The sequence below is a fragment of the Pleurodeles waltl genome, chromosome 3_1, assembly GCF_031143425.1.
Source record: "Pleurodeles waltl isolate 20211129_DDA chromosome 3_1, aPleWal1.hap1.20221129, whole genome shotgun sequence".
Taxonomy (NCBI): Eukaryota; Metazoa; Chordata; class Amphibia; order Caudata; family Salamandridae; genus Pleurodeles; species Pleurodeles waltl.
In genome coordinates this window covers 365,719,328-365,744,091 of record NC_090440.1, presented here as the reverse complement: position 1 = coordinate 365,744,091, position 24,764 = coordinate 365,719,328, and the positions used below count along the sequence as shown (strand labels likewise).

At 45.1% G+C, this 24,764-nt stretch overlaps 1 protein-coding gene across 4 annotated transcripts in view; it reads right to left on the bottom strand.

Moving 5' to 3' along the window:
* LOC138284105 (transient receptor potential cation channel subfamily M member 7-like) overlaps positions 1 to 20,921 on the bottom strand; it is a 1,183,984-nt gene extending 1,163,063 nt beyond the window's left edge. For 3 of the 4 annotated variants that reach the window (XM_069222536.1, XM_069222538.1, XM_069222541.1), the window contains exon 1: positions 20,091 to 20,165. In XM_069222536.1, the coding sequence (XP_069078637.1) occupies positions 20,091 to 20,132 (42 nt within the window). In that variant the 5' untranslated portion in view covers positions 20,133 to 20,165. Of the gene's footprint in view, positions 1 to 20,090; positions 20,166 to 20,675 lie in introns of those variants that run through there. The other variant, XM_069222537.1, reaches the window with a different exon arrangement.
* Positions 20,922 to 24,764: the final 3,843 nt, after the last annotated feature.

Here is a 24,764-nt window from a genome sequence, read left to right as displayed (position 1 = left end):
TTTGCTTATGTAAAAGAGTTAGGGTGACCACCCGTCCATAAATTTCACGGACTGCCCCTAATTTCACTCTGCCATCCGTTGTCTGTGATGAAAAGCTTAACGGACAGCATTTGTCAGTAATTTTAGCCTTTCACCAAAATGACAACGGAGGGCAGGGCGAAATTACTGGCAGATCAGTTTCCCCAGCTGGAGTGTAAGGGAGGGAGTCTCCAATACTCTGAGGGAGGGGCAGAAATATAAGAAAAGGCCTTCTTGCCAGGGTGTCTTCTTCCCTAATGAAATGCAAATGTGCGCAAACGCTAAATCTACAAATAAAAAGGGGCATGAAAACCTGCATTGACTTTAATCAAAGAAGTCACTTGAAGCTTTCTGATAGCAAATATATTTTCTTTCAGACAGGTACTGTAATGGTGTTCCACGGTGAGCTGTGGAGTGTGCAGTTTTAATGGAGTGTTATTAAAAAAAATGTTAGTACTAGGTATAAACTGCATATTATTCAAATCTGTATTTGAGAAGCACTTCTTATTTAACTGAAATATATTTGCACATTTTGTAGCAGCAAATATTATGATGTAATTGTATTTATATAGTGCTTACTACCTCTGATGATGCATCAAATGCCTGTTTAAAACAAGGACTTACACATTCACAGTTCTTTCAGGGACCTTGTACCTCATAGTACTAACAAACATTGGCAAAGCCAATTGGTCTCAGCTATGCAAGAGTTATTGGCTTTGTGATTGTGTTTTAGCCATGTTATACACCCGAGTGGTTACCATTTCTGGCTAAAGGTTAGTTGCATAGTGGTGTGGAGTAGAGTAGAGTGGCATAGGAGCAGTGGCGTAGTGGTGCATTGTACAGTGCAGTGGGGTACAGTGCAGTTGTTTAGAGTGCACTGTGCAGAATGCAGTGGTTTAGAGTGCAGTGACATGGAGTAGCCTGGGGCACAGTAGGGTGGCATATAGTGCAGTGGAAAAGAGTGTCACACAATAGAGTGGCAGAGAGTGTAGTAGTGTAAAGTGGTGCAGTGGCATAGAGTGCAGAGTAGACTCGAGTGGCAAAGAGTGCAGTGGCGTACAGTGGAGTAGTGTAGACTGGTGTAGTGCAGAGTAGAGTATAATACTGTAGAATGCAGTTGCGCAGAGTAAAGTGGCATAGAGTGCAGTAGCGTAGAGTGCAGTAGTACAGAGTAGATTGGTGTACAGTACAGTGGCGGAGAGTGAAATGTTGCAGAGTAGAGTGCACAGTGCAGTGGAGTAGAGTGGCACTGAGAGCAGTGGCGTAGAGTAACGTGGTGCAGAGTAGAGGGCAGTGGTATACAGTGCAACTGTTGAGAGTGGATTGGTGCAGAGTGCAGTGGCATGGGGTAGGGTAGCATAGAGTGCAGAAGAGTGGCATACAATAGAGTGGCAGAGAGTGCAGCAGTGTAAAGTGGTGCAGTGGCATAGAGTGCAGAGTAGACTCATGTGGCATAGAGTGGTGCAGAGTAGAGTATAGTGCCTACAGTGCAGTGGCATAGAGTGCAGGAGTACAGTAGTGTAGAATGCAGTGTTGCAGAGTAGAGTGTCAGTGCAGTGGTGTAGAGATGTACAGAGAACAGTGGCATAGAGTACAGTGGTGCAGAGTAAAGGGATGTAGCATACAGTGCAGTTGTTTAGAGTGCACTGGCGTAGAGTGGCATGGGGCAAAGTACAGTGGCATAGAGTGCAGTGGAATAGAGTGTATTGGTGCAGAATGTAGTAGTGTAGAGTGGTGTGCAGTATAGTGGCTGCCAGTGCAGTGTTGTGGAGCAGAGTGTTAGCATGCAGTGGCGTAGAGTGCACTGAACTAGAATGCATTGGTCAGAGTGGCATAGAGTGCAGTGGGGTAGAACAGATTGTTTCAGAGTAGAGTGCAGTTGCATAGAGTAGAGAGGTGCAGGGTAGAGTGCAGTGGCATAAAGTAGATTGTTTCACAGTAGAGTGAAGTGGCTTAGAGTGGAGAGGTGTAGGGTGGTGTTGCGTGGAGTGGCATAGAGTGTGATGGCATAGAGTAGTAGAGTGCTGTGGCATAGAGTGCAGAGTAGATTAGAGTGACGTACAGTGTACTGATGTAGAGTGCAGGGGCATAGAGTAGAGTGTTTCAGGGTAAAATCCACTAGCAGAGAGTGAATTAGCTTAGAGTGCAGTGACATACAGTGCAGTGTTGCAGAGTGGCATAGAGTGGAGTTGTGCAGACTAGATTGGTGTTGACTGGAGTCGTATAGCGTGCAGAGGCACAGAGCGCAGTGGTATAGAGAGTCGTAAAGTGCATTGGCATAGAGTAGGGTGGTACAGAGTAGAGTGGCAGTGTGAAATAGCACAGAGTGCAGTGGTATAATGTGGAGTGGTTCAAAATGGAGAAGAGTGCAGTGGCATGGACTGGTGCAGAGTAAAGAGCAGTGGTGTGAGGTGATGCAGAGCAGAGCAGAGCATGCAAGGTGTGGTGACACACTGCCATTACAGACAACACATTTTTTAATGAAATGACCATTACACTTGCACAGACATACAGTTTTACAAATCAAACTATACTGTGCACAGATGATGATGTGTGGAAATTGCATCACCTAATGCAATGATTTGTTTACAGCACAGTTCAGAATTAACACCTTCGCTGCCAGGCCTTTTCCCCCTCCTGTGCCGAGCCTTTTTTTGGCAATTTGGAGCAGTTTGCGCTTAGGCCCTCATAACTTTTTGTTCACATGACCTACCCACACCAAATTTGCGTCCTTTTTTTCCCAACATCCTAGGGATTCTAGAGGTACCCAGACTTTGTGGGTTCCCCAGAAGGAGGCCAAGAAATTAGCCAAAAAACAGTGAAAATTTAGTTTTTTTCAAAAAAATGGGAAAAATGGGCTGCAGAAGAAGGCTTGTGGTTTTTCCCCTGAAAAGTGCATCAACAAAGGGTTTGCAGTGCTAAAATCACCAGCTTCCCAGCTTTCAGGAACAGGCAGACTTGAATCAGAAAACCCATTTTTTCAACACAATTTTGGCATTTTACTGGGACATACCCCATTTTTACGATTTTTTGTGCTTTCAGCCTCCTTCCAGTCAGTGACAGAAATGGGCATGAAACCAACGCTGGATCCCAGAAACCGCAACATTTCTGAAAAGTAGATAAAATTCTGACTTCAGCAAGGGGTAATTTGTGTAGATCCTACAAGGGTTTCCTACAGAAAATAACAACTGAAAAAGAAAAATATTGAAATTGAGGTGAAAAAAACATCACTTTTTCTCTACGTTTTACTCTGTAACTTTTACCTGCAATGTCAGATTTTTGAAAGCAATATACCGTTACGTCTGCTGGACTCTTCTTGTTGCGGGGACATATAGGGCTTGTAGTTTCATCAAGAACTCTAGGTACCCAGAGCCAATAAATGACCTGCACCCTGCAGTGGGTTTTCATTCTATGCCGGGTATACAGCAATTCATTTGCTGAAATATAAAGAGTAAAAAATAGCTATCAAGAAAACCTTTGTATTTCCAAAATGGGCACAAGATAAGTTGTTGAGAAGCAGTAGTTATTTGCACATCTCTGAATTCCGGGGTGCCCATACTAGCATGTGAATTACAGGGCATTTCTCAAATAGACGTCTTTTTTACACACTGTCTTACATTTGGAAGGGAAAAATGTAAAGAAAGACAAGGGGCAATAACACTTGTTTTGCTATTCTATGTTCCCCCAAGTCTCCCGATAAAAATGATACCTCACTTGTGTGGGTAGGCCTAGCGCCCGCGACAGGATATGCCCCAAAACACAACGTGGACACATCACAGAAAACAGAGCTGTTTTTAGCAAAGTGACTACCTGTAGATTTTGGCCTCTAGCTCAGCCGCCACCTAGGGAAACCTACCAAACCTGTGCATTTCTGAAAACTAGAGACCTAGGGGAATCCAAGATGGGGTGACTTGTGTGGCTCGGACCAGGTTCTGTTACCCAGAAACCTTTGCAAACCTCAAGATTTGGCTAAAAAAAAAAAAAACACATGTTCCTCACATTTCTGTGGCAGAAAATTCTGGAATCTGAGGGGAGCCACAAATTTCCTTCCACCCAGCGTTCCCCCACATCTCCCGATAAAAATGATACCTCACTTGCGTGGGTAGGCCTAGCGCCCGCGACAGGAAACGCCCCAAAGCGCAACGTGGACACAGCCAAATTTTTGAAGGAAAACAGAGGTGTTTTTTGCAAAGTGCCTACCTGTAGATTTTGGCCTGTAGCTCAGCCGCCACCTAGGGAAACCTACCAAACCTGTGCATTTCTGAAAACTAGAGACCTAGGGGAATCCAAGATGGGGTGACTTGTGTGGCTCGGACCAGGTTCTGTTACCCAGAATTCTTTGCAAACCTCAAAATTTGGCTCAAAAAACACATGTTCCTCACATTTCTGTGGCAGAAAGTTCTGGAATCTGAGAGGAGCCACAAAATTCCTTCCACCCAGCGTTCCCCCACGTCTCCCGATAAAAATGATACCTCACTTGTGTGGGTAGGCCTAGCGCCCGCGACAGGAAATGCCCCAAAGCGCAACGTGGGCACAGCCAAATTTTTGAAGGAAAACAGAGGTGTTTTTTGCAAAGTGTCTACCTGTAGATTTTGGCCTGTAGCTCAGCCGCCACCTAGGGAAACCTACCAAACCGGTGCATTTCTGAAAACTAGAGACCTAGGGGAATCCAAGATGGGGTGACTTGTGTGGCTCGGACCAGGTTCTGTTACCCAGAATCCTTTGCAAACCTCAAAATTTGGCTAAAAAAAAAAAACACATGTTCCTCACATTTCTGTGGCAGAAAGTTCTGGAATCTGAGAGGAGCCACAAAATTCCTTCCACCCAGCGTTCCCCCACGTCTCCCGATAAAAATGATACCTCACTTGTGTGGGTAGGCCTAGCGCCCGCGACAGGAAACGCCCCAAAGCGCAATGTGGACACAGCCAAATTTTTGAAGGAAAACAGAGGTGTTTTTTGCAAAGTGCCTACCTGTAGATTTTGGCCTGTAGCTCAGCCGCCACCTAGGGAAACCTACCAAACCTGTGCATTTCTGAAAACTAGAGACCTAGGGGAATCCAAGATGGGGAGACTTGTGTGGCTCGGACCAGGTTCTGTTACCCAGAATTCTTTGCAAACCTCAAAATTTGGCTCAAAAAACACATGTTCCTCACATTTCTGTGGCAGAAAGTTCTGGAATCTGAGAGGAGCCACAAAATTCCTTCCACCCAGCGTTCCCCCACGTCTCCCGATAAAAATGATACCTCACTTGTGTGGGTAGGCCTAGCGCCCGCGACAGGAAATGCCCCAAAGCGCAACGTGGGCACAGCCAAATTTTTGAAGGAAAACCGAGGTGTTTTTTGCAAAGTGTCTACCTGTAGATTTTGGCCTGTAGCTCAGCCGCCACCTAGGGAAACCTACCAAACCGGTGCATTTCTGAAAACTAGAGACCTAGGGGAATCCAAGATGGGGTGACTTGTGTGGCTCGGACCAGGTTCTGTTACCCAGAATCCTTTGCAAACCTCAAAATTTGGCTAAAAAAAAAACACATGTTCCTCACATTTCTGTGGCAGAAAGTTCTGGAATCTGAGAGGAGCCACAAAATTCCTTCCACCCAGCGTTCCCCCACGTCTCCCGATAAAAATGATACCTCACTTGTGTGGGTAGGCCTAGCGCTCGCGACAGGAAACGGCCCAAAACACAACGTGGACACATCAAATTTTTTCATAGAAAACAGTGCTTACCTGTGGATTTTGGCCTCTAGCTCAGCCGGCACCTGGGGAAACCTAGCAAACCAGCGCATTTTTGAAAACTAGAGACCTAGGGGAATCCAAGATGGGGTGATTTGTGGGGCTCTGACCAGGTTCTGTTACCCAGAATCCTTTGCAAACATCAAAATTTGGCCCAAAAACACTTTTTCCTCTCATTTCGGTGACAGAAAGTTCTGGAATCTGAGAGGAGCCACAAATTTCCTTCCACCCAGCGTTCCCCTAAGTCTCTCCATAAAAATGGTACCTCACTTGTGTGGGTAGGCCTAGTGCCCACGAAAGGAAATGGCCCAAAACACAACGTGGACACAACATATTTTTTCACAGAAAACAGAGGTGTTTTTTGCAAAGTGCCTACTTGTGGATTTTGACCTCTAGCTCAGCCGGCCCCAGGGGGGGGGGAAATGCCCTAAAATAAATTTGCCCCCCAACCCCCACCCCCCCACCAGGAGCGACCCTTACCTACGGGGTCGCTCCCCCTGCGTGACATTGGCGCCAAAAAACAAATCCCCGGTGCCTAGTGGTTTCTGCCCCCTTGGGGGCAGATTGACCTAAAATCAACCACTTCTGCCCCCAAGGGGGCAGAAATGCTCTAAATACAGTTTGCCCCCCAGGGGAGCGACCCTTGTCTGATGGGTCGCTCCCAATCTCTAAAAAAACAAACAAACAAAAAAAAAATAAAACACCAAAAAAAAATTTTGCCCTGGCAACAAGAGGTTTCTGCCCCTAGGGGGGGCAGAAAAGGCCTTCCCCCAAAAATGCCCCCCCTGGGAGCGACCCTTGCCCAAGGGGTCGCTCCCGTTGCGTGAAATTTCCGCCAAAAAAAAAACTCCCTGGTGTCTAATGGTTTCTGCCCCCCTTGGGGGCAGATTGGCCTCATCAAAATAGGCCAATCTGCCCCCAAGGGGGGCAGAAATGGCCTAAATATATATTGCCCCGTAGGGGAGCGACCCTTGCCTAAGGGATCGCTCCCCACCTAAAAAAAAAAGAGAACATCACAAAAAAAATAAAAACTCCCTGGTGCCTAGAGGTTTTTGCCCCCCTGGGGGCAGATCGGCCTAATAGGCCAATCTGCCCCCAGGGGGGGCAGAAAAGGCCTTCCCAAAAAAATGCCCCCCCTGGGAGCGACCCTTGCCCAAGGGGTCGCTCCCGTTGCGTAAAATTCACGCACAAAAACAAAATTCCCTGGTGTCTAATGGTTTCTGCCCCCAAGGGGGGCAGATTGGCCTCATCAAAATAGGCCAATCTGCCCCCAAGGGGGGCAGAAATGGCCTAAATATAATTTGCCCCGTAGGGGAGCGACCCTTGCCTAAGGGATCGCTCCCCACCTAAAAAAAAAAGAGAACATCACAAAAAAAATAAAAACTCCCTGGTGCCTAGAGGTTTTTGCCCCCCTGGGGGCAGATCGGCCTAATAATAGGCCAATCTGCCCCCAGGGGGGGCAGAAAAGGCCTTCCCAAAAAAAATGCCCCCCCTGGGAGCGACCCTTGCCCAAGGGGTCGCTCCCGTTGCATAAAATTCACGCGCAAAAACAAAATTCCCTGGTGTCTAATGGTTTCTGCCCCCCTTGGGGGCAGATTGGCCTCATCAAAATAGGCCAATCTGCCCCCAAGGGGGGCAGAAATGGCCTAAATATAATTTGCCCCGTAGGGGAGCGACCCTTGCCTAAGGGATCGCTCCCCACCTAAAAAAAAAAGAGAACATCACAAAAAAAATAAAAACTCCCTGGTGCCTAGAGGTTTTTGCCCCCCTGGGGGCAGATCGGCCTAATAATAGGCCAATCTGCCCCCAGGGGGGGCAGAAAAGGCCTTCCCAAAAAAAATGCCCCCCCTGGGAGCGACCCTTGCCCAAGGGGTCGCTCCCGTTGCGTAAAATTCACGCGCAAAAACAAAATTCCCTGGTGTCTAATGGTTTCTGCCCCCCTTGGGGGCAGATTGGCCTCATCAAAATAGGCCAATCTGCCCCCAAGGGGGGCAGAAATGGCCTAAATATATATTGCCCCGTAGGGGAGCGACCCTTGCCTAAGGGATCGCTCCCCACCTAAAAAAAAAAGAGAACATCACAAAAAAAATAAAAACTCCCTGGTGCCTAGAGGTTTTTGCCCCCCTGGGGGCAGATCGGCCTAATAATAGGCCAATCTGCCCCCAGGGGGGGCAGAAAAGGCCTTCCCAAAAAAATGCCCCCCCTGGGAGCGACCCTTGCCCAAGGGGTCGCTCCCGTTGCGTAAAATTCACGCGCAAAAACAAAATTCCCTGGTGTCTAATGGTTTCTGCCCCCAAGGGGGGCAGATTGGCCTCATCAAAATAGGCCAATCTGCCCCCAAGGGGGGCAGAAATGGCCTAAATATAATTTGCCCCCTAGGGGAGCGACCCTTGCCTAAGGGGTCGCTCCCCACCTAAAAAAAAAAGAAAACATCAAAAAAAAAATAAAAAAATTAAAAAAAAATTTAAAAAGGTCCCTGGTGCCTAGAGGTTTCTGCCCCCCCTGGGGGCAGATCGGCCTAATAATAGGCCAATCTGCCCCCAGGGGGGGCAGAAAAGGCCTTCCTAAAAAAATGCCCCCCCTGGGAGCGACCCTTGCCCAAGGGGTCGCTCCCTTTTGCCAATTTCATTGAAAAAAAAAAAAAAAATCCCTGGTGTCTAGTGGGGTTTCAAAAGCCAGATTGCAAGCAATCCAGCTTTTGAAACCTGTGAGAGACTTCAAAGGGAAGGAAATACATTTCCTTCCCTTTGAAGCCTCTCGGGGCCTCCCCCATGGGATTGAAAAAGAAATGCAAAAGCATTTCTCTTTCAATCACGCTGGAAGCTCTGCTTCCAGCGCGATGGGGGAGACCCTGTGACTAATGACGTCACAGGGGGGGTTGGGGGGTCGGGGTGGGAGGGGAAGGGCTTCCCCTTCCATCCCTGACTTGGGGGGGTGGGGGGGAACCCCACAGAGGGAGCGCTAGCTCTCCCTCTGGGCTCTGTGCACAGGACGTAATGGTTACGTCCTGGGCACAGCAGCACTGTGCCTCAGGACGTAACCATTACGTCCTGGGCACAGAAGGGGTTAACAAAACTGTGCTTCATTTGTACTCCTAATTCTGATATTTTCTGAAGTTTATTTATAGGTTGTCATGTGATAGAAAAGAACTCTTTCCTAACCCCAGTATCCAGCAAGATTGTTGCACAAATCTTCTCACTTTGAAGTCAGAGAAAGAAAAGTAAACACTAAGTTACCACTGAAGACAGAGCCTGACATTTGAATGCACAGAAAATGTGATGAGATAAGAACAAGATTTACTGGCCTGTTTACAGAAAGGGAGCACTCGGAAGGATTCTGTAAATAAGTTTTGGGCAAGGGAAGGGATAAACTCAAGCTGCATAGCCTAAAACAAATAAAGCCCACAAATTGAAAGCAACAAAATGTGATTTACAAACCACAAGGCCAATGGCAAGCAACGGGCGGATTGCATTCCCAAGGAAGCTCTATGAATGTACTTAAAGTGACAGCCGTGGGATACTTTGTGGGGAAAGTCCTGTATCTTAGTCCAGTCCATATCTTGCAGAGGTTTGGCCACATCAATCACCCAGGTAGTGTGACGAGAAGACCTGGAGTGGGTTCCATGTTGCAGGAAAGGTCTGCACACCCATTCTATCAGTTTGCCACCAGTTCCTATGGTGTAGAGCTTCTGGCATACCTCTTGTAGTGTTAGTGCTAGGTGGTAGACATGAAATAAGGCAGTTAATGATTATTTAAGGTGGTTGTACGTAAGGAGTTGACCAGGGTGAAGATGGTAGTCTGCCACAAGGGTTTTGGAAATTTAGTAGCTCTCTGCCCAGAAACAAATCCCCCAATTTTTAAGACACTTGCAGCATGCCACTGACGGAGTTGCTCTGAGCACAGCCGTCCTGTGTGAGTGGGAAAGCTTAGCAGAGATAGTGCGGGAGCACAGGGTTTCTTCGTGTCAGTGCGTTTACAGGTTCTAGCAAGGCAAGAGAAAGCTGTGTATGATAAACCCTGATGGCGATCCGTAGAATGGTCAGTAGGAAACAATAAGCAGTGCATTAAGCCTTACTTAAACGTCTTTATTGATAAACCCCATCTTATGCAGGGAGTGGGGCAGAAAGCCAGAGAACCACCCATTGGACCTGTGCAGCTGAATAATAGCATTCCAAGTCCAGAAGACCTAATCCACCTGCAGTCATGGATAGCTTTAGAGTGGAAAGACCTACCCGACGGCGCCCCGGCAACTAAATCAGATGTGTGGCATGTCTGAAGAAGGAAAGAAGGGCAAGCAGGGTAAGGTTTGCAAAATAACACTATCATTGGGGTAGTACACCATCTTCACTAGTGCCATGTGGTCCACTACAGAAAGCAGAAGAGAAGACCAAAAAGCAAACTGGGTTTGGAGGGACCGTGACGTTCTGCCAAGATTTCTATCCTGCAAATCAGTGTGAGAATGGTAGATATTAATCACTAGGTATCAAAAGGTAACTGGTTCCCAGTTCAATCTGACATCTAATGATATATAAAGGGGCAAACAGTGCCATATGTTAAAGAAACACTAATTACATTTTCACTTTTTCTTTGTGCAATTTACTTCCCAAATATTTTGAAGATTCTATATGTACCTGACACTTAGAGATAACCCAGATCACTAGTTTGGCTTTTGCTCAATTTCAAAACCATTTAAAGACATGGAAAAAGTGGACAAATTGCCTCGCACAACCTTGCAAGGGGTCTGGCCCCTGCTCAGCCTTCACAAGGAAGGACAGCGGGCCATTGTACCAGAAGAGTTTGCCAAGGTGGGTGGGTGTTGCTTGTTCAACCACTTGACAGTGCCTCTTCTGTTTCTCTCCTGTGTGCAGAGACAACTCCCCAGGTACCCAATACCTTCCGATAGTCTTGGTGGACTCATCTTGTCTGATCTTAGGAATGATCCCACCTTGTTCTTCTCATCCTTATTTATCCAGTTCTTAGCAACAACCCTTTGAATCACTTGTCGTGGATCTCGCATTTGATCTCGATTTCATCCTCCTCTTTTACTATCTTTGATTGGTAGTCCGGGCTCCCATTTCTGAGATAAATGTAGAGTCCCAGACATAAACTCTAGTGCTGTGAGACTACAGACAAGTTGTGGGTACCTCACATTACCTCACCCGACATTAGGTGTAAGATTATCGCCCACACCATCTGCCCTGCCTCATTCAATTTTTTTTTAGGTTGAAAGTCCATGAGCGGTTGGGGTGAGACAGATATTTTTGTTCAATTTGTTTAAAGTAGCATAAGCTTAATTACCTTAATGCTTTCCAAACAGTTTGTCAGGGGTTTTAAAATGTTCAGAAAGATAAGTAAAATGTCCTCTCTTCAAGAAAGACTGGGTAGATTTTGGTAGGGGCGATGGCCTTGACACAGAGCTGAAGAGCATTAATTTACTACTGAACAAGGACATAATGTGACAGCTGAATGTAGCATACCAGGAGGCAATCACAAAATGACCACAGTGAATAAATAGTGCTATGTTAAAAAAAAAAAAAGTAAATAAATGCACGGACATAGTGAGGCATTGCCTCTCTTGGGTGTGTCTGTAAAAGTGGCGTTTGTTCTTGAATTTTGACCTTTGTCCTGAATTTTTTACAGTCCTGTCCAGAATTTGCCTCAATCCCAGGTGGTCACCCTAAAAAGAGTGTGTGCATGACAATGTGTGTGTGAGTGAATGTAATGATGAAATGGCGTGCGATGTCACTTTCGCTACGCCTCGCATTTTGGTGAATTGACATCTATGCATGAATGGTCTTCCATTTTTCTCAGAGGGCTGATTATATCTTGTGGTCAATTTTCATCCGTTTTCCCTGCCTAGCTGGCCATCCCTTGCAGATGTACGGCAGCTGAACTTTCATGCATAATGTAGTTTATTTGCAAAGTAAACACCACAAAATAAACGATCGTATAATAGCAATACGTTTTGTGCTGTGCAATAGCTGTTGCAGTGTTTGGTAATCACGTGTGCACATAAAATGGTGATGTAGCGGGCTTTGCGTGTGTTCACTCTCAGTAAGTACCTGCAACGTTATTTGTCTCTCCGTGGCCAATAACAAAGCAAAGCCAGCTCTGCTGAGCCTCAATGCTTGCCTGGTAGCTCCTTGTTTCACAGTCACACACAGACTTCCAGGTGCCCTTTCCCTGCTATGGGATTACAACTGGATGATGTTCTGCGCATCTCAGTGCAAGATGTGTGCTGGTGGGGGATTCCTAATCCTGCCTCCTGCATCTCTGTGACGACCCCCTTGCTCGTGATAGATAAATGGGGCCTGTAATTCCTAGGTAAGTGTATGGCACCAGGTGGGCCCCCACCCCAATGAGGACCTGCTGTCGCAATATTTAAGATACTAAAAAAATGCGTCAAAATGATTCTCCTCTTCCCCTAGAATGTCTTTACTTCTGTGCTTTCCCACCGCATCGTTATCTATACGTTAATAACAAGAAACTATATATTAAACAAATAACAGGTGGAAAAAAGCTGACCTATCAAACGACAGGTAAAACACAATCGTCCTTTCTGCACTCAGAAGGTGACTCAACCCAACCATAGCACTTTTCTTGTTTAGCATGTCTGAGTGCAGGTGAAGCACCCCCCCTCCCCCACCCCGTGTTTTTGTGGGAGGTTAAATCTGTAACAAATGTGTCGGAATTGGGCCTACAGCACATCTTATAAACAAATAAATAAAAAACATTTTTTTTTTTTTTAAAGTCACTGTAAAATTTTATTTACTTTTGCTGCAGATGTACAGGGATAATCTGCTGCATTCTATGGCTTGCCTAAGTGCAAAGTGCAATGGATCATTCAATCTGTACTTTGGCAGGTTCTGGACATCAGAGGTAAAGTCGTAGACCATGGGTTAAGGATTTGTCCAGTCACTCGAATCCTCAGACCCTTTAGTCCTGGAGCTTTGTTCCATGTTGATAATAAATGGGACTCTTTGGCCAAACTTATAAGAGTAGGCTAAAAAGACTTAAATAGCAGGCTAAAGGTCACCATTTTTTTTACTGCTACCAGATTTAAGAGATACAGCAGTTTTGCAGCCTTGTTCCGAGCGGATGATAATCATTGGTGGCCTTCAGTTCCTTCTACTCAGAAAGTGCGCAAGAAGATTTTTTTTTTTTTTTTTTTAAATACAGTCACCCAATCTCACAAAAAATTCATCCACAACCTGAAGTGTCACAGTCACTAAACTAAATAAGCACCACTTATGATACATCTGCACAGTGCAGATCACACTCCGACCTGCAAAGGAACCCTAGGAACATTCAGGGTTCAATCCCTGACCCACCTGAAGCGTCGAGTGGTAATAAGAATGGGGTAGGGAATTATAGAAATGCTAATAAAATACCATAAGGCACCATAATATATGAGGCTACGCTAGCAAGACGTAGACAACGAGACCAAAAGGACAACATTTTTTGAGTGTTGTCATCTGAATCCAGAGATACAGTAGCCATGCAGCCTACAACAATGCCATTTAGTTCTCTCTGCCCATGGGCAGGAGAGGTGATCAGCAAACCGTCAGCAGGTAGACCGAGTTTTAACATTTTTTGTCACCTGAATCCGGAAACACAGAAGCCTTGCAGCTTTTTTCTGACCTCCAAGTAATTAAAGGGTACCGTTTAGTTCACTCAACCTATACATTTGGCAGTAACTCAGCAAAATATGTCGGCCAAAGGTTAACATTTTGCTCAGTTATCTGACACCAGAGATGCAGAAGCCCTGCAGAATTGTTTCGAACTGATTATAGCCAACAATCTGAATTTTCGATTAAAAAAAGGAGGGTAACATAGTGCACTGCGCTGTCGCTCCGTTTGCTCAAACACTACGGTTAACAACGAAGTAAAAAACAGATACTCAATTGATGAAAAATGTCATTCATACTGCAGAATGCCATAAACAATAGCCAGTGTACATATTCAAAATGAATGAGGGCACAGTAAAAAGGTAAACTATAACATTTATTAAACCACAATAAATATACCCATTACAGATATCAACCCCGTACTGGGCAACGAAAAACATCTATACAAATCCTTTCGGATGAAGAATTTCTACTGAAAGTGTTTGCAACAGCGCAGTTAAGTTTTCAATATATTTAGAGAATTTCGTTAACCTCCATCAGATCTGTACTAATACTCATGCAAGCCAGCTTCGGAGAGGCTACAGTCTTCTTCAGGTAAACTCAGCTTAATAAAGTTATTTCAAGGTTTTTTTGTTTTTTCTCTTTCTCACACATTTTGCTAGTATTTCCATATACTGTAGATGGTACCATCTGTATTAAGCAGTGCTATGGGCCTGTGTGACGAGATTGCCCTCGCCCAGTTTCGGTAGGACTTCAAAGCATGCCATGGCCAGGTAGAAATGTGTGAAGGTTTGTGTTGTTCAAGAAGGTCTTTAAGAATGCACTGGTAATCCCATCAGGGATTTGTATGATTGCCCTCATCTTCATGTCTAGAAACGACTCAGTAAGCCCATCTCTCAGTGTAATTTTTATTTTTGGGGGAAGTCAACTCCCTCACTCCACTGCGTGCAACTTCTTGATGTTCATAGGTTTCGGCTCTTTCCTCGTTTGGCTGTTTGTAAAATGCAGCAAATGCCTCTCCCTTCACTCTAACTTTAAATAAAAATCTCTGTTCTGAATTTTCTAGGCATACTATTCTATTTTTGTTACGTGCCCCCCTTCAGGTCTCTTGCTGACAGAGAGTGAGTTTTGCTAATATATTCATAATGTTTTCACTTTAAAACTAGTGTAGCTTTTCTGATTTTTTAACCAGAAGGTTATGTGCCCTCTTTCTATCCTAGACTTCTTCTTATGTTGATCTTCCACTACTTCAGTTTGAGCCGATAACCTGTTCCTATTTTCAGCTGTAGCCAGTGCTATCATTTTGCCAAATGATACCAATGTGAGTTTCTCCCAGAGTACAACTCTAGCAGTGCCTGGTTGTGAGCAAAGTGATGTATTATATGGTGTGGTTATGCAACCTACCTATTACTGTGTAATAAACTTAGAAACCTGTCTTGGATCCAGTGAGCCGTGCTTACAAAACTTTAGCTCCACCCTGGGTACCTGTGGCTTTCAGAAGTAAGGCTTCATCAAAGGAACATGTGCAAAGCATTTAGGAGGTACAAAATCAGTTGAACAACAACACACACACACACACACAACAGAAAGGAAATCGGACACCAATATATATATCATATTTTTATGAAGTTTTAGACACCAAAATAAAAACACAATTCACCTGAGAGTTCCAGAGATATAAATTATTAACCAAATAAGAAATCATTGCTTTGCATTTAAATTGCAAAAAGAAGCATTGGCAACTCCTACGGTTAGCAGTTACCTGGAAAGCTTTTGCAAAGCTGTGCTCAACTATTCCAGCCCACTTTGAGCAACAAAGTCACAGAAGCCAATGAGCCTAGGCCCTACAGTTACTTTGCAGCCAAACCAGTCTCCAGTCCAATTCCAGGCTCTTTGGTTGAACCACCTTAAACATCAATGGAGCAACCGCTGATGCAAGGAATACAAGATGCATAAGAGTCAGAAGATGCTGATACGCTGACAGGGGTCTTCCTGGGGCCATCCCTTTGATAAACAAACATGGTGAGGTGATGTTCCTCAAAGCCCAAATTAAGTCTAGTCAAAAAACAGTTGCCACTTGTCTACTAGTCTTCAGTTACCTCAAACCCGGAGGTCTCCTTTCACTGAGACTAGTGTCCGTCTTGAATGGCCAAACTGAACTCCAACAACTCTCTAGGGTCCCACAGATTCAGCCACAACTTTTGAGCATGTTTAGTCAGTTCTCAGGTTGCGCTTCAACAGCCACTAGTGGTCAAGTGACTGTGGTTACCAACTCCTCAAGGAAGGCTTCTTTAGCTTTTGTGGCCTTGTAGCTTTTACAGGAAGTGGGCTAACTGATGCTTGGAGTCATTTCTTCTGTCTATGGCTCAGGGATGACTTTTTCCTTGAGTAGGGCACCAAATGCCCTCCCATTCTTTGATAGCCTAAGGGTCAGCAGGTGCAGCCCAGTTTTTGGTCTTTTTGCAGGTCCGGGGTACAGCCGGGCCGTCTTTCTGCTGTCCTCTTTCCAGTGCAGATGTGATCTCAGGTTTAGGAGCCAAGGACTTGCCCTTAGCGAATGTGGTGAGCACTAGCCAATGGGCTACCAGGTCCCTTCTCACCTGGTGAGAACTTCCTACATAGTGTGGCATCAAGCTACCTGAGATGGAAATATTCTGCCCACCCCCAAGACGCCAGAACCACTCTCTCAATGTGTGGAGTTTGGCAGCCCACACCCCAGATATCGCAAAAAACATGTCCACTGGAAAACTGTTTTTCAACTGTTCCCCGTCTATCTCCGACACCAGCCTGTCTACCAAAACACAAGAGCAGCCTCTCGAGTGGGTCTACCATTTACCCTTCAAAGCAGCTTTCCCTATGAAGCTTTTGGCTCACACCGTGCTTGGCCTTCCAGCCAGGAAGAGGCAACACCTCTCCCAACCACCAACATAGTCAAGTGTACAATCGGGAGAACCAACAGTGATATGTTTCTTTTGGTTAGAGGCTTCTCACTGCCCCAGCATCCGGTAGACTAGAGCTGTATGTATGTATTTCCATGTCCAAACCTGGACTCAGGGAACCAGCAAAATCTATAGCAATTCCTCTGTGCTGGCCCCGTGTTAAAAGGGCTGCCTCCAGGCACATATATTGGTCACTTGATGCCCATACACTGATCCATACCTCTGTTCCACTCTACCAATGGAAGTGGGTCCTTCTCTTTCCAGTGGCGGGCTATATCTCTTTTTGCAACCACTAATCCCACCCATGGTAAGGCAAAAATAAATTCATTTTAGTCAAGGTCCTCTGCTGCATGCAGAAGGACTAACTTAGGATCAGATTTTATTGACCATCCCAAAATTGACCCAAACAGGCCAACACCGCCTCCCAGTAAGGATGGAGCAGAACACAGCTCCACACCGTATGCAACAGGTCTCCATCAGCCAAGGAGCAGTGAAGGCAGGCCAGGTAGGGCACCGCCCACATCTTCCACAGTCTATGTCTGGTGAGGTATGCCCTATGAAGGTATTTCAATTGGATAAAGCATGGCCGGGCTCCACTGAATGATTCCCTTAGGGCTGCTCTAGCCTCCCCCCACCCCTTCTTATCTGTGGGTCCGTCTTGCTCCCAAGCAGCACAGAGATTATAACAGAAATCCTCAATATTAGCAATTAGTGTGCAGTATATTTGAGTGATTTTTTTTGGGCTGCCCACCTCTCCCAGTAGCAGTTTAGCTTCCAGAGGGCTAAAGCCTAGGGAATCCCCGATTCCAAAGAAAACTCAGAAGAGTTCATTGAGTTTGTCAGAAAATGCGCACCTGCCCTACTTTTAAATATACAGCACCTTGCTTTAGGGTTCTATAAGCCCAACTTAAACAGTTTAAAAAGGAAGGTCTGGACTTTGTTATTAGTTTGAATGGCAAGCTTGAGTAAGCAGTTTGAAAACTGCTCTGCCAGCCACCAGTGGCAGGCTGGGAGTCTTACTTTGCTCTTTCACACATGTGGTGGCACAACAAGTGCTGCAGTCCACAAGGGACACTTTAACTCGGCCCTGGGTGCCCCTGGTAGCATAGACTAGGGACCTGTAAGTAAGTTAACGTATGCCAATTATAGGTGAGACAATCATGTTTTAACGATCAGGAAGCGTAGTCACAAGCTAGAACAATCCATGAACTCAGTAAAATCAGAACAACTGAAAATCATAAGCTAAATATATGTCCTTACGTTAAGACAAAATTACACACAAAAAACTGAATTGATCAATGGTTCTCTTGGGTAGATGCAGTACAATTGAAAAGTGCGCAAAACACAAACTGCAATGATCACAAGTACAGTTATTTTACACCCAGACATCCAATCATGTTCAGGGGTATATTGTCAAGTATTGTTGTGCCAAACAAAAAATAACTTGGTATTTTAACTCTCAAAATATTTTACGATGGATATTCATAAAGAAAGGACAAGGTAACAAGGAGCAATCTATAAGGAACAATAGTAGCACCCAGGGGTTGGTTGTCAATGATCTAATGGCTGAAATGTTAAGTATACATGACTTTCACTCACCTGGGGCTGCCTTTGCTCGCTCTTCTGGGCTCCTAGCTCTTTCTTCTTCAGCTCTAAAACGGCAATTAATTGCCTGAGGTTTTGCAGCTGCCTTTTAAAGCTGCTTTACAGCTAGTTTATTCAGTGTTTAGTTCCTGTTCCTTTATCTTTTCCACCATGGCTATTTCTTCCTTAATTCCTATCTGGTTTACCCAATCCTTTTGGGTTATAAGAAACATAATTGGTTATCCATGCCAAAATATCTAGGCTTCGCTTTTCTGGGCCTGAAACCACGAAAATCAGAAGGATGAGAAATATGAGTGGAAATGAGTATCACAATTTTCATAACTGCGAGAACTGTCATAGTAAGGAGCAGGAAAAAACGAGCACACCAGCGGTATCAGAATGATGTTATAAGGTGTGAGGCACAATGGCCCTGGAACGACTATCAGAGTACCTAATTAACTATAGATATGCTTTCCTGTCAGCTGGTGGTTAGTTATATGGGAAAGGAAGGCGGAGTGACAACAAGATTAAAGGCACGTTATCTGTTCGAATGACCTGATAACCCAAAGGCGGGCACCCAGGGTTAACAAGGGAATTCAATGGGTCATTAGTTGTAGAACTGGTATGCACCAGAGTAAAGGGGAGAAAGGGTGTGATTTGTTTCACTGGGTTTAGAGGTAATGTGAGATACTGCAATGAATGGGGGTGGCAACTGTAACTCAGATAAGGGGATTAAGGGACTTTGCATGCGATATCAACATATGCCACTGCATGTGATAAAAACGATTTAAAGACAGCACGTGCGTAAATCACAGCCAATACCTAAAATGGAAAATGTTAATGCGCATATGCCAAGGGTACCTATTTTCTACTCAGACGTGTCTATACTACCATATTAAAAGTGGGGAATCCCTACAAAGAAATGCTAGTACTCCCCCTTTCAAATTATATACGTGCAGATACTCACTCTCTGGCCATTTAAAAGATCAGTTCCATCATTTCAAGAACTGTAAATGAGAAGTCAGGACTGACGTCACACGTGGGGACTGCTAGCAACTATGGTGATTATCATATGTGCTTCGACACCTTCGTTTATGTAGACTAACCTGATGTAGAACTGTTGACTTTCCCAGGTTCATGCGAGAGTTTTCTTTGCATTCTGGCATTTGTAGTTATGATTTTATATCTGGATAAACTGGACTCTGAATCCCAGAATGCAACGAAAACAATCAATAATGGATGGGCGACCCACGTATAGGAATGTGAAACTTGAAGGGTCTGCGGGCGTGCATATACGTTTTCGTCACCAGTATGCTCCAATTTCGACTTTAAAAAAAAATAAATCACAACTCTACGTTTTATTTGTTGTGTTTTTGCACTCATGCCTTCTTAAGACTTCAAAAGCTTAAAAACGTTTTCCGAGACGTGTGTCTTTTATGACTTTTCAAGCTGACAGGCTTCTTAACTTGGCCTCCTGTCAGCATTTGACTCATCAAGGGACATTCACGGTAAACAGTGCTTCGCATGAACATATAGAAATGCAGTTCCTCACTATCACCGACCAACTACTTGCCACTGAAGTGCCGGCACTCACCCTTTCAAATGAAAAAACAGTAGGTCGTCAGTATCCCACAGGCCCTGCCCATTTCAAGCACTGACGGTAACTGCGCGGAAGCAAAGATCTTTCCCCTCTGCAGTATACTTTAAAACAACTAGAGAAGGAGAACCAGGATACAAGGATGACTGTGTCCCAGACCCCTGGGTTAGAGTACGCGGAGTAGAGCATTGTATCCAAGCCCTCATTAGCACTCTCCGTATCAAGCTATTTAGCATCCAGGCAGTCACACAACTCCCCCCCCCAAAAACCAAGACCTCCTTGGCAGCGGCGTAACGGAAATGACGAGGCCCTTGCAGAATGGGGGGGGGGGGGGGGGTCGGTGAGCGGGCCTTGAAGAGTTGGGTGGCTCACTGCCTTGCAGGAGCCTGTGTTACCCTGCTCCCTATACAAAACATGTAGACCATGGCATTGACTGGTAAATGTTTTCAACTAATGCCAACGTATGGTTGCTCTGAACTACAAGTAAATGAAAGTCTTAAGCACACATCCCATCCCATAGCACCCTTTTAGCTCACACCAGCGTCTGGCGATAACACCCCTTCGGATTGCGTCTGATTTATGCCGCAGCACTCACCCCTCCACCAGCGAGCGCATCTCGAGACCACACCTGCGTCATTAAGCCTAGTTACTTTGCCTCCCGCGCGCCCAGCCAAACAACAACGCAGAGACGTAAAACGCTGAATAAAACAAAGTTTAGATGGATGTTGTTCTATTCAGGTGCTGCCCGCAGATGGGGAACGTGATTATTTTGATGTCACTTTAAGTGCTTTATCTCCAGTCACTCGCAGCTCTTTGGACTCCCGAATCCCTGACCACAAAGCGCAACACCCCCCCACCCCACTAGCCCTGCTTTAATAGTCGCACAGCCACTCATTTCTCCAAAGCGCACAACGACTCCAGATTCTCACTCTTCACATGACTACTGCCCAGCAGTGGCGTAACAAAGGCCCCCGCTAGGGGGGCGGGACTTAGCAACGTGCACTGACCCGAGAGCTCCTGAGAGAGATCGGAGCGGGGCCCTCTATTTACTCAGCAGTGGGGCCCCATCAAGTTTCGTTACGCCACTGCTCCCCAGAGAGAGAGTGGCAGGCTCCCCGGTAAGCGCGTGAACAGAGACCCCAGACTCTCAGCACTATCTCTGCCCCTGTTCCATTCCTACCATTCTCCCCGCGGCAGGCTGCTGATGGCTGTGATTCTTCTCTGGGTTTTTCGGCCATCGGTTGTCGTCGAGGTCCTGCTCGAGACGAGGGCGAATACTCCGTACAATTCCCTCGGCAGCACCTGCTTCAGGTGCGCTGCTTTAAGCGCGGCCGGACTGGCGTGTCTGAGGCTGCAGGTGTCTTCTGATGACGCTGCACATTCCTTCCCAGGTACCTCTGAGACAGGACGAATGAAACCCTAAACCGAGGAATGTCGCTGTTGGTTCACCCGCCAGCTAAAGGATCAATCGATCCTATATCTCGCCCATTCATTCATTCATTCATTCATGGGGTTAAAGACTACAGAGAGTCAATTCATCCATGAAGGGAGGGGCACAAGAAAGATCCAATTGATCCACGGAGGGTAATGAACTACAGGCAGCCAATTCATCCACGGAGGGACAGAGGCTTTAGACAGCCCGTTCATCCATGTAGGGACGGAGGCTTTAGACACGGAGGCTCTAGACAGCCCGTTCATTCATGAAGGGACGGAGACTTCAGGCATTTCATTCATCCATGGAGGAACAGAGGTTTCAGGCAGCCCATTCATCCATGGAGGAGCGGAGGCTTTAGACAGCCCGTTCATCCACGGAGGGGCGGAGGCTTTAGACACGGAGGCTTTAGACCGCACGTTCATCCATGGAGGGACGGAGGCTTTAGACAGCCCGTTCATCCATGGAGGGACAGAGGCTTCAGGCAGCCCATTCATCCATGGAGGGGCGGAGGCTTTAGACAGCCCGTTCATCCATGAAGGGACGGAGACTTCAGGCAGTCCATTCATCCATGGAGGAACAGAGGCTTCAGGCAGCCCATTCATACATGGAGGGACGGAGGCTTTAGACAGCCCGTTCATCCATGAAGGGACGGAGACTTCAGGCAGTCCATTCATTCATGGAGGGACAGAGACGTCAGACAGCCCATTCACACACAGAAGGATATGTATGGAGAGGCTGAGGGGGAGACGCTACAGAGATCCCAGTGATCTACGGAGGAACAGGGTGTACAGATAATCCGTTCATCCATGGAGGGACTGAGGCTTCAGACAGCCCAATCATCCATGGAGGGACAGAAGCTTCACGCAGCCCATTCATCCACAGACTGACAGAGGCTTCAGACAGCCCATTCAACCATGGAGGGACAGAGGCTTCACGCAGCCCATTCATCCACAGACTGACGGAGGCTTCAGACAGCCCATTCAACGATGGAGGGACAGAGGCTTGAGGCAGCCCACTCATACAAGAAGGCACATTGTGGCTGTGCAGAGGATACAGCTACAGACGGTAGGTTCCCATGTCTAAAATGTAATGTTAATGATAGAGTTGTAAGAAAAAATTAAACTGAATTTCTTAAGTCCAATTCGGTGCACTTTAAACAGTAGAATAGTGGTATATTCCCAAATTTAGGTGTAAGCTTGAAGTATGATCCAAGGAGTAAAATGCAAAATCGGAGAAAGTTACTGCCAAAGTCTAGTAAAATCTTGTCAAAGTCCAATAGGATGTCAGCCAACATGTGTTTCGCCCCACTTTGCGAATGCGCCAGGGCTTTCTCAAGGCTGTAAAGAGATTTTGAATGCTATGAGACTCCAGAAGGGAACGCTAAGACAGATAAAGAGTGACACCCATTTGGTGAATCCCCAAAAGGAGGACATGCACTAGATAGGTCGTGCTCCTATTTAAAATGCGAAAGATAAAGTGGATAATAAAGGTAAGTAGCAGTTTTTAAAGTGTCCCCTCCATGGGAGTTACCAGGAGGGAATATAGACACCCCTGTGTTCGTGTATGTGAAAAAACATGCATTGTCATAATTCTGTCCTCACAAGAGAACAAGAAAGTTAGAAAAACAATTGTGAAACTTCCCCTCCGTTAAAAATCACTAAGAGGAGAATATTAGCATCCTCGGAGCACACGGTGTGGACAAACAGCCATCCCATTGGTGATTGAAAAAGAGAGGTATAAGTGCAAAGAAACTGCGTCAGATGTATGCTGGCACTCAGCAGTGAGGGGTAGGTGATCCATTTACCATGCCGAGATGTGACGAGTAACATAAAGGACGAGAGAAAATAGTAATGCATCATATATGACTTAAACGAGAAACAGTTACATACCCTGGTGAAGTAATAGCAGAAATTCTTCAGGCACAAATGCCACAATGAGTATAACAATGCTTTGCATAAAAATATATATATCATGTACTAAGTAGAAGATTAAAAAAACATAATACTAGTCAAATGACAATAGATTAAACACCTAATATAATTAATTGGTCAAAATGTTCTCCACTCGATTATATGCAGCAAAAGAAAAGTCCCCATGTCTAGTGGGCAATATAGTGAAAAAAAAAAAAAAAAGGATCAATATTCTAAAGCATATGAGTGTTTGACCCGATAATACGAATGAAAAACAGAATATGAAGTATCTCAGATAATAAAACTGATTGGTGAACAGTATCTAATGGTATTAGAAAATAGAAGCTCCAAAACGTCCCCAAGAAGTGTATGCACACAGTATTCAACAAGCTCGTACCTGATTCCAAGAAAACGGGCAAAAATTCAGGAGTCCGACGCGTCCATCGTCAAGTATTCGAGGACGCGCCGGTTAACGCTCCCGTGTTTATGGGCGGTAGTCCTTAGTCTGGTCAAGAAGTAACAACACAGACGAAGGACTACCGGGAGCTGAAATAGATCGAAGGCGTCATAAGGAAAGCAGCGCCATCTTTGAAAGTATTTTACGAGAAACTGCTTTTTGAGCAAAGTGCAGAGGAATATAGAATAATATAAATAGAGCGGGCAAAGAGTGGGCACAAAGAAAAAGGAGGAAGAGAAGTCAAACATAAGTCACACCAAAGGCATGAGAGAAAGAAGTGATACTAACTACATGGAACTGAATAGGAATAGAAATACAATTTTTTTTTAAAAAAAGGTAAAAGAAGAAATAGAAGTAGGAGTGAAAGAGGAGAAGAGAGAGAAGAGAGAAAGGGAGGCAACTGCAACATAAACATAGATGAAAGATAAATAAAGTTGAGTGACAAGTGCCACTGGGCATCAAGTTCTAAATAACAGAAACAGTATAAAACAGTTAATGTTATGTCAGGATATTGTGTTGTCACATTCAAGAGGTAGCTATACTGGTACCTCCTGTCATGTCCTCTATGTTACAAAACATAGTTAGTATAATGCATAGAGGAACAAATTACACTTGTTTACAATAACCAATAATGCCACTCGTGGTCCTTATTTAAACCATTATGAACAGTGTCATAGTGAATGATCAACCGGCTTTCCTCCTGACATCGGCGTAAAGATAAATTGCCCCCCCCCCGGGGACATTGTGATGCATCGAAGTCCACAGAAGGTGAAGGTACGTTCATATGGATGAAATTCATTATAATGTTCCAGAAGCGGTGCCTTGACTTCCATTTTATGAATGTTTCGAGAATGTTCTTGAATTCGAACCTTGAGAGGGCGAATGGTACTTCCAATGTAGACTAATTTGCAGGGACACCATAGTGCATAGACAATGTTGGTACTTTCACAATTGATAAAGTCTTTGATCAAAAAATCCTTTCCTTGAATGGTTACTTGAGTTGATTTGTTGAGGCCCAATTTGCAAATCAAACATTTGGTGCAAGTACAGAAGCCCTTAGAGTTGCCATCCTCCCAGTACAATTAAGAACATTCCTCAAGGCAAGTATAGACGTGCCAGAACGAATTGCACAAACCTTTTTGATTATCAAATTTCGTCTAGTCAAATAACGGAGAGACTTTTGGCCAGGGGGTACAATAAGACCAACTTGAACCTAACTCAAGACAAACTTGGTAATATGGATCGAAATAGGATGATCAACACTACACATCGGCCCAAACAGGATACAAGCATTCGTTTGATCACAGAATTTCATAATGGTCATTACCCTATTAGAAAACATCTGCAGAAACATTGGTACCTTTTACAAAATAATTCCTCTATTAATAAATTCATTTCGGATCATCCACAAATTGGTTTTCGTAGATCTCCTAACCTCAGGGACAAACTTTGTCCCTCTTTCTTTAA